General features: G+C 35.6%; 4 protein-coding genes and 1 long non-coding RNA gene across 14 annotated transcripts; 1 reads left to right on the forward strand and 4 right to left on the reverse strand.

Moving 5' to 3' along the window:
- Positions 1-1,075: 1,075 nt before the first annotated feature.
- LOC128883149 (uncharacterized) lies at positions 1,076-2,523 on the reverse strand. Its single transcript, XM_054135203.1, has 6 exons — positions 2,486-2,523; positions 2,055-2,392; positions 1,906-2,004; positions 1,574-1,821; positions 1,265-1,383; positions 1,076-1,216 (listed from the first exon to the last, which is right to left on the reverse strand). Exons 2-6 carry the CDS (start codon positions 2,156-2,158, stop codon positions 1,142-1,144), a joined length of 645 nt encoding a protein of 214 aa, XP_053991178.1. The 5' UTR covers positions 2,159-2,392; positions 2,486-2,523; the 3' UTR covers positions 1,076-1,141.
- A 409-nt stretch (positions 2,524-2,932) lies between these two features.
- LOC128883144 (uncharacterized) lies at positions 2,933-8,502 on the reverse strand. 5 transcript variants are annotated; one of them, XR_008458755.1, is made up of 15 exons: positions 8,111-8,299; positions 7,582-8,052; positions 7,491-7,530; positions 7,354-7,389; positions 7,029-7,304; positions 6,851-6,976; positions 6,737-6,790; positions 6,557-6,681; positions 6,424-6,507; positions 6,059-6,370; positions 5,863-5,967; positions 5,560-5,813; positions 5,103-5,507; positions 4,931-5,017; positions 2,933-4,871 (listed from the first exon to the last, which is right to left on the reverse strand). XR_008458755.1 is itself a non-coding variant. In XM_054135187.1 (15 exons), exons 3-15 carry the CDS (start codon positions 8,246-8,248, stop codon positions 5,228-5,230), a joined length of 2,301 nt encoding a protein of 766 aa, XP_053991162.1. In that variant the 5' UTR covers positions 8,249-8,261; positions 8,321-8,379; positions 8,428-8,502; the 3' UTR covers positions 5,096-5,227. The 5 variants fall into 5 exon arrangements, 4 of the variants coding, with proteins under 4 accessions (XP_053991162.1, XP_053991163.1, XP_053991161.1 ...); XM_054135187.1 differs by lacking the exons at positions 2,933-4,871; positions 4,931-5,017 and adding exons at positions 8,321-8,379; positions 8,428-8,502 and having other exon boundaries at positions 5,096-5,507; positions 8,111-8,261; XM_054135188.1 differs by lacking the exons at positions 2,933-4,871; positions 4,931-5,017 and having other exon boundaries at positions 5,096-5,507; positions 7,029-7,080; positions 7,138-7,304.
- On the forward strand, positions 7,041-7,696 carry LOC128883152 (uncharacterized). The gene is made up of 3 exons (XR_008458758.1): positions 7,041-7,174; positions 7,230-7,425; positions 7,474-7,696. It is a non-coding gene; the product is annotated as an uncharacterized LOC128883152 (long non-coding RNA).
- A 33-nt stretch (positions 8,503-8,535) lies between the features above and the next one.
- Positions 8,536-10,276, reverse strand: LOC128883146 (uncharacterized). 6 transcript variants are annotated; one of them, XM_054135200.1, is made up of 8 exons: positions 9,837-10,276; positions 9,701-9,782; positions 9,583-9,628; positions 9,452-9,518; positions 9,304-9,387; positions 9,110-9,252; positions 8,974-9,060; positions 8,536-8,920 (listed from the first exon to the last, which is right to left on the reverse strand). In XM_054135200.1, exons 1-8 carry the CDS (start codon positions 10,189-10,191, stop codon positions 8,798-8,800), a joined length of 987 nt encoding a protein of 328 aa, XP_053991175.1. In that variant the 5' UTR covers positions 10,192-10,276; the 3' UTR covers positions 8,536-8,797. The 6 variants fall into 6 exon arrangements, with proteins under 6 accessions (XP_053991175.1, XP_053991173.1, XP_053991174.1 ...); XM_054135198.1 differs by having other exon boundaries at positions 9,583-9,782; XM_054135199.1 differs by having other exon boundaries at positions 9,701-10,276.
- A 1,239-nt stretch (positions 10,277-11,515) lies between these two features.
- Positions 11,516-12,394, reverse strand: LOC128883150 (60S ribosomal protein L24-like). Its single transcript, XM_054135204.1, has 4 exons — positions 12,112-12,394; positions 11,906-12,055; positions 11,761-11,853; positions 11,516-11,709 (listed from the first exon to the last, which is right to left on the reverse strand). Exons 1-4 carry the CDS (start codon positions 12,289-12,291, stop codon positions 11,635-11,637), a joined length of 498 nt encoding a protein of 165 aa, XP_053991179.1. The 5' UTR covers positions 12,292-12,394; the 3' UTR covers positions 11,516-11,634.
- Positions 12,395-12,576: the final 182 nt, after the last annotated feature.

Consider the following 12,576-nt stretch of genomic DNA (forward strand, 5'->3'; position numbering starts at 1 on the left):
ACTTATCCTCAAACATTACCACAATGGTCTTTAAATGCATGTATGTGACGTTTCTCCATAACAAAAAAAAAAACGACTGGCCGCGTACTCTTTAAAAAGGCTCATTATTTTGTATTTCAATGTAAACGAACAAGTTAAATGTCATGTTTTTAGTGGAAGGAATGAGTGACGAAGAAGAAGAAGAATTATATCGGGTTGTTGAGAAAACCATGTGCGAAAATTTAAATTCCCCTATGATATTCACCGTGGCACAAACTATCCAAGTAGTGGCTTTTGAATAGGATTCTATGATCGTGTTGACTACATTTTGACTTGTGGTCATGCTTTGTTATATGTTGTTTAGGATTTTCTCTGTTCTCCTTTTCAAGACACACTTTCTCACTCTAACTGTACCATTCCAAAAGAAGCGTTGGGATCTGTTGAACAGAATTCTGAAAGTCTCGACGCACAACGAAAAGACAATAAGGAACCTTCTTGTTTACCGTCTGACACTCTTGAATCGAAAATTATGTGTAATGCATCTTGTCGTATAACAGAAGACCAATTTTTGTTATGGAAGAAAGAATTTCATGAAAGAATGATTAAAAAAGGTATTTGGTCACAAAAAATTAAAGGGAACAAACTAACTGGTCGAGAAATCTTTGAGCGACATGCCCTGACATTACACAATTCGTTGAAAACGCGTCTTAGTGAAAAAGACTCGAACAGTACGTTCACTCGTATCACACTGTCCACATGCGATCAGTGTGATTCACTCTATCACAGACCCCAAACCCTCAACTCTTTGGAACAACGCCTCTTTATTTGCCGATTTGGATCCCAATTTTCTGAACGAGGACAATATGTTTTGTGATGAATTGGAAAACGATGAATCCCCAGTGCTACAGTAGCGCTTTGTTCAATGTGTCAAGCGCGAACCTTAGCTCAGCCGCGTCTTGACTTGACAACAAGTCTTGTGACCCTAGGTTGACATGGGGTCACTCTTGAGTCTTGCGTCATAACAAAGCAAAGGGATAAAAAGTGGGTGATGGATTTCGCAACACTTGCTTTTTTTTTTTTAATGCATTACAGTACAAGGCAGCAGTGTGTTTTTGTGCTGGTCCCACCACACGTTATTGACAAAAAAAAATGTAAACGCTGACTACACCTTTTTTTTATGCAACAATAAAAAAGCACCTAAAGAACCAAGATACCCGTCATGGGTCAAGAAAAGCGCCTAAAATATGGCAGTGACTTGTTTTTGAAAAGTCAATTAAGAACGTACTTTGGATTCATCAGAAGCCTCTCGAGTGTGACTAATGTCGTGTGAAACTCTTGCAGTTGGAGAGGAAAGAAGAAGGGATTTTGAGCTACAAGGTACACTTTCTTCATTTGAAAACTGACCTACAGGCAGATACGCGCAGAAGTTCGAAAGTCATAGGAATAGGCTTTATAAAGAAATTGTGAGAATGCAATGAAACAAGTTAAAAACCACATTAGTGCTTTTTAACTTTAAAAAATAAATGCAGCATAAGGAATAAGATAGAGTGGTTTTTTTTTTTGTTGGATGGACAAAAAAAAAATGGTACCTTACTTTGTGAACAATAGGTATTTTGATCTTTCAAAACTTTTCGTTTTGACTCATCCCAAATTTGTTTTGGGCATTTTTGACAAATGCTTTTTGAAGGTTGCACTGCACAGGTCCGTTGTGGTATTTTACACTCTTGTTCGTTAATGAAAGTGACATTTTGGTGATAATAGGTGGCATAAAAATTCACAGCTCGCCGAATTTCCATCATGGTAACATCATGATTATGAATAAATTTACCAGCAAAAACGAATCTACAGCCACTTGAATGATGAAAACAACAAAGGGTGAACAAGAGAGTCTTAGAAAAAGACCCTAAACTAGCTAGTAAGGTTGACCTGGTCACACCATGAATCCGACCTACAAGGCATGCTAAGTATCCAATATTATAAGCCACCATTGTTATCAAGCTTCTAGCTATATCCGCATGATTGGATCTAAGAAAAGGGAAATTTTATTTTTTTAAAACCCAATGTGTGCAGCTTACCTGTGAATTTCAGAAACACTTTGGTCATTCACATAAAGCCTTCCAAAGCTATCGAAAACATAAGACACAGTACTAGTTTGAAATGTATTGCACATTTTTTTCATACAACACTTTTCACAGAAATAAAAAACACAGTTTCAAGAAAGTATGTTGTTTATCATTAGGTGACCTGCTTGCTAATGTATCACTAGGTAAATGGAGGCTTCCTGCTGCATCTCCACGTAAGTCTCCTACTACAAGATCTAAGGTATTATTGCCATGTCGAGATAATTCCACGACTTGTTCAAAAGTATAATTGCCTAAAAGCAACCGAGCTAATCCTAAAACAGTTCCACCACCTATACAGGTTCCTGTGATGCGTCGAAACGTGGTACCATTATCTACCTAAAAATGAACAATTGTTTTCGGAGTGCACCTTTTCATTAACACACCTTAACAATGGACACACCGGAACCAATATTGATTAAAAGTATAGGATACATGGGTTCATTTTTCTATTAAAAAACAATTAAAAAAAAAATTGACTGGGGGGGCGGGAGGCACGGTAGTCAAACTTTCATTTTTTTTTTACCAAATAATAAGGAACTCGACATTTTTGGTTAATATCATAATAAAACACTTCATTTCGCTGTTCAATCAAGAATGTTAAACCTGCTATAAGACACTCCATTTCTTCTTGTTTAACAAAAATGACGTTCAACATTTCTTGCAAAATTCCTTCATATTTGTAGGCACCTCCACCGGTCACCGCAACACGATGACCCTGTGTCACCAATTTTTTGTCTAGTGCAACAAATTAACATTTTTATTAAAAAAAAAAAAAAAAAAGCCTAGTGCTTTTTTGGTGTCCGTTATAGTAATAGATTTTTCAAAATTACCTTTCAACCATAGTCCAAGTTTTTCTATAGCATTGGTATCAAAATATTCAAATTTCAAATAACACTTGGTTTCCATTGCTTTTTTGACAATGCCAGATGTTTTTAAATCATTCTGCGTGTCACGACTGGCAGACCCTGTTTTAGAAGAAGACTGATCAACTGGTTCGTTCGTTTCCTCAACATAATACGCTACTTTGGTTAATGTTCCCCCTATATCTAAACCAAAAGGACACATTCCATAGTGGATGGTGATTTTAGAGACATTAACAGGTTCAAGTGTTTCATGTGTCATTCGTTAATTTGTGTAGGAATAGATCCCGCTTTAGGATCAATGGTTAGAAATGAACTTGTTTTTATCGTCACCTCATTTCACGACTGTTTTCACAGTTTTCATTCCAACTCTTTCAATTTTCAAAACAGTACCAAAGTGCTATAGAAAAAGAAAAAATCGACTCTTTTCACTTTCATAAAATGATTACAAAACCTTTTGTGCCGTGATGACCGTTCTTCACTTTCTTTATACATTTAAGAAAAGCAAGCGTTTCTACTTTTTTTTTTTTAATCCAATAATAGAAACATCATTCACACTTTTTTCTCATCAAAAAAAATGAATACATTCAGTACACGTCAAAAACAAAGTGTTTCTAGTTTATAGTCGTATCATAGTCATACAGAAAGGGATTATCAGTGGATGTGACATTTGTGTGAAGAATTTTTTTATCAAAATGAATCGCTACTGACGGTCTCCCTAAAACATACTGACGCGTTGAGTTTTTCTTGCTTTCATGCGTGTTTTTTTGGCTTTGAGATGCACCACCTTCTTTAATAGGTACAAAATCTTTATCCTGCACAGTGTTCACGTAACGCACAAGGAAACAATCCTACACCTACTGTCGAATGGACTGTTAATTTTTGTGAAGGTGTTTTATTGACGGCGTTTCCACGCTTTTCGTTACCCTTCTTTTTAAGAATAATACGACAGTGTGATCACTTTTTCAAACAACATTTTCTTACAGCTGCATGCACACAACGCGTTGCTAAATGAGCTTCTTTATCCAATGTTACAATCTTGACATGCGAATCAGCATTTCACAAAAGAAACCAACTTTATTCAACACGCGCTTCAAATTGAACCTACTAATGTGTCACATGCCGCACATATTTCTGTCGCCGCATGATGCAACCGAGCACAAAATTTTTGATGATGCGGTAAAGAAGCCTTGAAATATTCTTTTTGACAAAGACAACATAAAATTCCTTGAGGTCTCATTCTTGTTGTTTTTTCGCATTTCTTATTCAATTTGAAAACAAGACATGATCCTTAAAAAAAAAAAGCATTTAATTCCGGCGGCTGTCCCAAACATGCCTTCCCGTTTCGAGTAAGAAAAAAACAATGTCGTTTTTTTTTTTAAGGAAACCTATACTTTCAGGTTGTTTCCAAAACGATCCACAAACCCCATGAGAATGACTATTTTAATGAACAAGAACCGCCATTTTAAAAACGCGACGTGAAGTCGCCAAAACAATACACCTACTGTTCACCTGTTTCATAGTCGTAGGAGAACATTGCATAGTTGCATCCGATTCGGTTCATCGTGACAGCCACTCCTAGACAGCATGTTGCTCCAAGCATCCGGAGCAACACTGAAGGCTTCATGATGGTTTTATGTGCTTTCACGTTTTTAAAATCCTTCAGTGTGGCGACGTTATTTTTTGAAAAACCAAAGCGTAATTGGGCAAAAGCTTACCGTAGAAAAAATATTTTTTTTTTTCATTGAAATGTTATAACAAAAAACCGCTTTTTTATTATATGGTATTGAGCATTTAAAAAAAATCATAGGAAAGCTGAGGAACAAGAAGAGAAAAGGACTAGTCAAGCAGCGAAGGAAATGCTCCTTGTCGTTTGTATTTTGGTTCCAAGTTGATAGTAACGTTTTGCCTGATATAAAAATAATGCTACTTTTTCTTATAACTGCACTTTATGTAAAGGCATTTTACTGCATAAAAGATTCTCAACGACGTATCTACTGACGCTGTTTTTTTACAACACCGAGATACAATGCATCGAAACGCTGTAACTTTTTTCTATAAAAAGAAACAACACAGAACAATGGGAAAAAATTGAAGGTAAGAAAAGTGTATGATTTCCTTTTGGTAACACACTTTTTACGTTAAATAGACCTTAAGGTCATTACAAATCCTTTTAAAAAACACTGAACAAGACTGTTACAAACACTTTGAATCCAGCATGGACAATTTGATAGTACGAAATTTATTAAAAAAATATCTCTTAGACTATCGTCTACGTCTATCATATGTTTTATTGTAATCTCTTGGAGATCTTGAAAGTTGCCGTTTTGATTTATGACTGTCACGATAACGTGAAGATCTGGGACTAGGACTGACACTTCTCCTGGCATGTCGTGAATGACTCGAGTAACGGCCATGTCGAGAATATTTGTCAACACTATGACCTCGACTAGTACGTTGTTCTTTTTTGTCATGATATTTTTCCACATGCTTGTCACGCGTCGAACGATACTTTCTTTCATTGGATCGGGAAGAGTGGCGGCGGCTGTGAAACGAAGAAAAGGCTTGAAACCAAGCCAATTGACACCATAGCGTACCTTCGGCGCATCGAGGCGTGATCGCTCGAAGATCGACTTTCCCGTTTCGATTTCGACTCATGCGGACGATGCTGTTCGTTACAATTTGCTTTGACGTTTTCTACTTCTACCAGGTCTTCTGGTTCATTATCGTTTTTGACGCCATTGAAGCGAAATTTGGGACCTGGTGCGTCTTCATCTCTTACGGAAACCACATTAAAATATGTCGCGTCAATAAGATAATAGCGACGTGATCCGCTTAATTGTACAAATAACTGGACACCCAAGTCTATTGATCAAGTCGCTTTAAACGTCTTTGCTTACCTGGGAGTTGAGTGGAATTTCACGTCGTCGCCCTGCATCTGTTAACATTTCAATCGCTTCGTTCGACTCACCCGGTTTTGCCACTTTTGGTAATGGTAAAACAGACTACCATTTTAATTATGCAATCATACACAAAAAAAGTGATACATCAGTGTTGAATTCGTTTGATATTTTTGTTACTCCAATTTCAACCCACCCCTTGCTCTTCTTCTTTTGTGCCCCCTTCACCAGAAACTTGCGGTACTTCATTTTTCATTCCCTCTTCACTTGAAGAAATCACACATTCACTAACGGTATTTGTCGAAGGGTTTTCTTCCGTGCTTCCTTGTTTTAGCGCTGTTTCTTCATTTTCTTTTTGACAGAAAAAAGGAACTTGCTCCGGTTTTAAAAGCTTCGTGCTTCCTCCCAGTGAAAAAATATATAACGCGCAAGGTTGATACACAGATTTTGTTGACGTTTTCCCTTTGTAACATACTGCCATAGCGCAATGTTGGGAGTAAACAGAAGTCTGCCAAAATGTCACATTCGAAAAAAACATTCAGTCCGATTCATAAGACTTACATGACTATCAATAATATGTGCCTGTTTCGGATTAGAACCAAATACAAGACAACTATGTTTATTTAAAAGTATACTTCCCAAAATCTAAAATTTTTTTTTTTTTTACGTTTTCAAAAAACAAAACTGTGTCTACTTGACCCTCTCGACTGTACGATACAACTTTAACATAAGGCCCAGGATACTCACGTACAGAAACCACCTTGGTATTTTCCGCATCTTTACTATGACAATTGATTTCTTCTTTATTGACAGGCTCACCTGAACCATCGAACAATTTCGTAAATGTTTCTTTTTTCAAAATATTACGCTTTACTTAAAGGAAGTGTCACACCATCTGGAGGGGAACGAAATAAACCTTTTTTCAATTCTGTTCACAACATATTTCTTCTTGTTTTCCTATTAACATACACAAAGTAGGTTCTTGTACCTTCATTCGTGAAAAAAGGCAAACCCCCATTATCATATGCCTCACGTTCATCAAGAATTTCTTCATCTGGTTCTAAAGTTGGGTCAGGAACGGGAGGACCATAACTTCGACGAAATGTCATGGAAACTGTTCACACGCCGTAGTATAGAAGAAAACATTCTTGTTTAACATAACCAACATTGTAAATGAAGGGGAGGATTCGATGGAGCACCTCCAAGCATTAATGACTGCTGAACAGATGGATGTAAAATTTGCGAAGGGACTCCTGGCATACTAGGATGTCGCACCATTGGAAGAAGTGGATTGGGTGAAGCTAGAGAAACAGTACGTGGCTTTCCTATTAGAGACGTTGCTGATACTGGACCCGCACTAATTGTAGGTACGTAAGCTTCCGTGTCAGGATGGCGTGACGTTTGAAAAGTAGAAGACACAAGACCTTGTTGTAAAATGTCTACTGTCACATAAACCCAATCTTTTATGTTAACACACATTTAACATTTTACCACTCTCTTGTTGTATGGTCTTCATCGGAAATGTGCCTGAATAATTTAAAAATAAAATGATTGCTTTTTAACGTAGTAAATGTTTTTTTTGTTTTTTTCACAATATTTATTTTTCCTTAGGAAATAAAATTTCTTACCTTGTGCGTTTAGCGTTTTACATTCAGCCTTTTGATTTTCCTACGAAATAAAAACAATTCAACTGTTCTTCAGAATGTTGCAACCGTTTACCATGTCTCCCTGAAGGTCACCATGAATTGTTGTATTGGTAGACGCATCTGGAAAACCAGTTGGTTTCGGACCTTCCTTTATCCATGGTGATGAAGCAGGAACAGTACTACTAGTCGTCGAAAATGAGGTCTCTGTTGGAAATGCACCACTTTTGTCACTTCCCGGTACCATTGTCCCATAATGTGAGCGCGAAGGAGTCGTGCCATTAAAAAAAAACGACTCTCCAAGTCGTGGCTGCATAGTCTTTATCAATCCTGGAAAAGGAAAAGCGGGTGGTCCATTTGAAAGAACATTCATATTCGTTCCATTAACAAAAAGATTCGTAGGAGGAGTTGTTCCTACTGAAGAATGAGGATGACCCCCTAGAGGTAAAATAAGATTTGTTCCTGGTGCTCTTGTATTCATAAATGCATTGTATGGCATTGGATACACTCCTGATGTACCATAAGAACCTACAGGAATTCTTTCAGGCTACACACACATTTTTTTGTTTTGAGCAACATAAGAACATTTATTAACATTTTCCTACTATTGTATGAAAAGGAACTACTGGTTGTTGTGGTCGAACATTTTCAGGCACCGATTTTTTTTGCGTACCATCATGTTTTTGTGAAACCCATGTCGCTGCAGCCTTCGCCCAATCAATTGTATTCTCATTCGAAGCCATAAGGGAACCTCTGCTTTTTAAATTGAATTCAATTTTCACAACTTGATGCATGAGTCACAGTTTAAAAGTTACCACGTTACTTTTCGCTTTTAAAAGGTATTGTATGTTCTCATGTACTGTGACCCTTTCACCTTTAAGAACATTTCATTACAACGACAACAATTTTATCTCAGGCTTACCAAAATATTTTATGTTTTAGATTAAAAAATATTTGTTTAATCGTATTTTCGATTGACGTGATCATTCCTAAGAAGCATCGAGTCATGATCATATACATTTATTTTAGGTTGTGCTTTGTCAACTGCTAGTTACGTGCACCTTTCCAATTCTTTTTGAACACAACACTTTAAAAAAAAAAACAATACATAACACCCCTCTTTTTTCATTTTCTATTGGCATGCCACGGCACGCAAATTCTCTTCAAGCCAAACCCCAACCAAATTTTATAAATTCAATTCCTGCACGAAGCGATGGCTTGGACGTAGTGCAATTCATCCAAGCCACTCGTCAACTTTTCTTTCAAATGATACGAAAACCATTGTTTGTTAGCTAAACAGAAATTTGACAGATTTCTTCTTTCATACGCTTTAGTTTGTCTTCACAAAGTTGAATGTAATGTTGACCTCCAATATTATTGGAATAAACACACTGTTCAATGGCCTTTTGCAAAATCTATTTTTTTAAAAATATAACTATGCAAACCCTTCATACAAATTACAATGTACCTGTGAACCTTTTTGAACACATTCCCTTGCACTGTCAGCATCTTTCTTAACAATATAATAAGCAGCGTACACAAGCCAAACTTCAACCTATGAAAAGAATTCTAACAAAACTTTTTTTCAAAAAATCATACTATACATTATGTTCGTCTTGTTCTAAAATTGTATCAAGAACAAATTCACTCCAATCCAGTTGATTTAAATTGATCAAACTTGTTGCGAAATCAAGTTGGGAGTTAAAATCAGGTACACTCACATAGTTGTCCATCATCCCGTTATCTACTAAACAGAAAAGGTGTTAGATTCACTCGTAACATTTTTAACCTTGCTAACATTCACATGTTTTCATTATTTCCGCTGATTTTCGAAAAACCCGCATTCCGTTCTCAGCCACTTGGAATGCTTCCGCTTGTAAACCTTTGGGACACATATGTCCCATTCGAGAGATGCTTTTTAAAAAAACGGGCATTTTTAACGTTACCTTTTATAGAGTAATATTTTACTAATCCGCTAAAAGCGTCTAGCAATGTAGGAGAAATTTCGATTGCCTAATGGTATCAAAAATATTTTTTTTTTTTTAGCAAGAAAAAACCCATCACTCACGCAACTTACCTTCTTGTACGATTCTAGAATATATGTTTCAGCATTTTCTTCACAACTGAAGAAGACCCAAGTTGTACCATTCAGATTAAAGGAAAATATTTTACAAAAAAAAAAAATCATGTCGTACCTCAGATCTGTTGTATACAATTCAGCTATAGAACAATATGCCATACCTATTTTTTCCTTGGAATATTCTTTAACGCGTTGTTCTAAAAACAAGTTGAATATTTTGAGATATTTCAAAAACGTGAACCTTATCGAACCTGTTTGAAGCGGTAATTGTTCCGCTAATTTGTTAATCCCTAAACGATAATAATGAACCGCGTCTAAACCATTTTTAGGTTCCATTGCTAAGGCTTGGGCTAAGTGAAAATAGCATTCGGGTACTTGATTGGGCTCCACCGTCAAGAATAATTTTAAATATTCAATACCCCGTTTTGGGTCTCTTACTTCACCATCAGAAGCATTACATAGTAATTCACCTAGATGTGAAAGAGCTCCTCGATGGTTCTCCTTTTCCGAGAGTACTTTTTCCAAACATTCTACTGCTTTTTTTTCATCACAGGGATATTTTTCTAAACAAATTAACGCTTCATTATAAAACTCTTCTACGTGCATGTGTTGCGCTTTCTGGAAAATCCTTTAAAATACTTTTTACAACATTCTTAATAACATGTCAAGTACATGCCAACATGCTTATTTCTTTAGGTTTGTTAAATGCGTCCAATTTCACCCTGAAATCTTTTTTTCTTTTTATCAGGAACAGCTTTTTCTTGCCTTAAAACAAAATTTTGTTTTTACATAACATTCACTTTCCTTCTCGAGTCTCTTTAAACCTTTTTCAAAAAAGATTTTAACACAAACTATTCAAGAAGCAAAAAAAAAAAAAAAACACTTATTCATCTTTATCTTTTTCACAAAGTCTCACACATTTCCTTAGTATTGTTTCTTCTTACAAACTGAAAATAATGGAGTAACAAAAGTCAAAGCATCACAAAATGAATCAATGTTGTGTAGCATAAAAAAATGGACATTTTTTTTAGAAATTGTTATTGCGGCTACTTTTATCTTTTCTAATATCCTTAGTAAAATTTGTCACTATCACACAAGCATTTTGACAATGCTGCATTCACGGTTTTTTTGAAAGAAAACTCTTCGCCCAGCTCAAAGCCGTTTCCCTTTATGTCAAATATGCCGAACATTGACTGCCTTGAACGAAAAGAATGATCCTCTTCATTCTCCTGATTTTTATTGTTTATAAAGAAAAAACGCAACCATTTTCTTTTTATAAAATCTTTCTTTTTCTTCCATCAAACCTTTCATCAAATGGCCACCTTTCAAGCCTATTGACAACACCAGAAATGATCACACCTTTATCAATTTTTTCTATTTTATTCCCAGCACACTTCACTTTTACAATGCTTTCACATTATTCTACCCACTTTTCAGGCATTGTATTTTTTTTTTTAAACTGTGCTAAAAAATATGACACATTTTTATTATCCTAGCGCTTCATTTTTCAAGAAATCATTTCACTCATTGCTTTTCAGTACCATCTCTTACCCTTTCTAGTGTTACCTGAGGGTGGTAAAAATGGTACCTTATTCGGTAGTGAATTTTGCCTAGTAACACACTTGAAATGGGGACCACCATGAAAAAACAATAGCAGCGACATTTTCTTGAATCGGGAATTCTGAAAATGGCTTTTCAAACATGGAAACACAAACTTTCTTTGCTTCTCATTGAATCATGTTGAAAATGCACTAACTAAAGTGTAACAATTAATTTATGACATCAACATTGACGTATCTCATTTAGTGCAGTTATAGAAATCATTCAATTCAAATACAATTTGAAACTTTCCATTTCTTCAACCAATTAAACAGTTCGTTTTGAACTAATGTAATGTTTTTTTTTTTTATTCGTAACAATAAAATGTGTATTTTATTACGAAGGAATCAATGTTTTCATGTTTCGTTAGCAGTACTGTACGTTCAACGAAAAATGTTCACGTTGGTAAAGACTTGTTATGAATTAAAGAACAATTCATGTAAATGTTACTTAGCGTCTTGATGAAGCGACTTGTTTTCCTAAGCGGGGTGCATTTTTAGCAAAGGATAACTTATCCATATGACCCTAAAAAGTATTCTAGATGAAGGGAGCCTTAGGAAAATAGGCTACTCATACCTTTGTTGCGGAAAAACCTGTTTTCTTTACATTACTTTTTTCTGCTTTGATAGTTCGAGCTTTATCCTCTTTTGAAACAACCGGTTTCACTGTCTGTTAGGTTGAAAACGTTATGTCAAATTAAACAATTGTACCATTAACTTACAGATGTCATTTTTTTGGCGGTGCTACGCTTTTTAGCTAAATCATCCAAAGATAAGCCAACAATAGCTTTTTGAATTTTATGAGTACGACGAGTGCGTCGCCTTGTAGTCGTTTGTGAAGAAGAAAGCTTTTTATTAGCACGACGCCACGACTAATGTAGTCACATGAGAAAAAGACTAAATGATGTTTTGATCGTTGGCTTCTTACCTGAGTCCATGTCAATCGAGCAGGTTTCACGCGTTGATGATAAAGTGATTTACATTTCGAATTAATAAAAAAATAAGATTTTCCATCTCGGCTTATATGTCGTATTCCTCTTCCAGGATAAATTTTATATTCACTGAAGGAACCGGTTTCTAATTTAAGAGTTGATTTGACTGTTGACATGATTCAGACAATCACTGATTCCTTTTGTCTTTCGTCAACAAACACCAATAATTTGATGAATTCAAAAGAAAACCTTGTTCCTTCCAATTGTTTCATCTCCTGTACTCGTTGGTCTGTTTTTTGGGTTACGGGACATACTTGAAATAATGACGTATCAAGTTTCGCGCCTGGTACGTTTTGTTCCCTCTTAATTTTTTAAATAAACCAAATTATACATTCTTTTTTCATTCCATTTTTAACAAATAATATTCAAGTAGCATTTTTTTTACACATGTAAGTTAATAT

Source organism: Hylaeus volcanicus, unplaced genomic scaffold, assembly GCF_026283585.1.
Source record: "Hylaeus volcanicus isolate JK05 unplaced genomic scaffold, UHH_iyHylVolc1.0_haploid 12221, whole genome shotgun sequence".
Taxonomy (NCBI): domain Eukaryota; kingdom Metazoa; phylum Arthropoda; class Insecta; order Hymenoptera; family Colletidae; genus Hylaeus; species Hylaeus volcanicus.

Coding starts and splice junctions, on each gene's coding strand:
- LOC128883149 (XM_054135203.1), bottom strand. CDS start 2,158: ATGAAAAAAATGTGCAATACATTTCAAACTAGTACTGTGTCTTATGTT. Junction 2,005..2,054: donor AGTGTTTCTGAAATTCACAG/GTAAGCTGCACA, acceptor CCCTTTTCTTAG/ATCCAATCATGCGGATATAG. Junction 1,217..1,264: donor AGGCTTCTGATGAATCCAAA/GTACGTTCTTAA, acceptor GCCATATTTTAG/GCGCTTTTCTTGACCCATGA.
- LOC128883144 (XM_054135185.1), bottom strand. CDS start 8,299: ATGCATCAAGTTGTGAAAATTGAATTCAATTTAAAAAGCAGAGGTTCC. Junction 6,371..6,423: donor CACATATTATTGATAGTCAT/GTAAGTCTTATG, acceptor ACATTTTGGCAG/ACTTCTGTTTACTCCCAACA. Junction 5,508..5,559: donor CACGCCTCGATGCGCCGAAG/GTACGCTATGGT, acceptor TTCGTTTCACAG/CCGCCGCCACTCTTCCCGAT.
- LOC128883146 (XM_054135195.1), bottom strand. CDS start 10,191: ATGCACGTAGAAGAGTTTTATAATGAAGCGTTAATTTGTTTAGAAAAA. Junction 9,519..9,582: donor TTCTAGAATCGTACAAGAAG/GTAAGTTGCGTG, acceptor TGATACCATTAG/GCAATCGAAATTTCTCCTAC. Junction 8,921..8,973: donor GTGTTCAAAAAGGTTCACAG/GTACATTGTAAT, acceptor TTAAAAAAATAG/ATTTTGCAAAAGGCCATTGA.
- LOC128883150 (XM_054135204.1), bottom strand. CDS start 12,291: ATGTCAACAGTCAAATCAACTCTTAAATTAGAAACCGGTTCCTTCAGT. Junction 11,854..11,905: donor CCGCCAAAAAAATGACATCT/GTAAGTTAATGG, acceptor TCAACCTAACAG/ACAGTGAAACCGGTTGTTTC. Junction 11,710..11,760: donor CAGGTTTTTCCGCAACAAAG/GTATGAGTAGCC, acceptor AATACTTTTTAG/GGTCATATGGATAAGTTATC.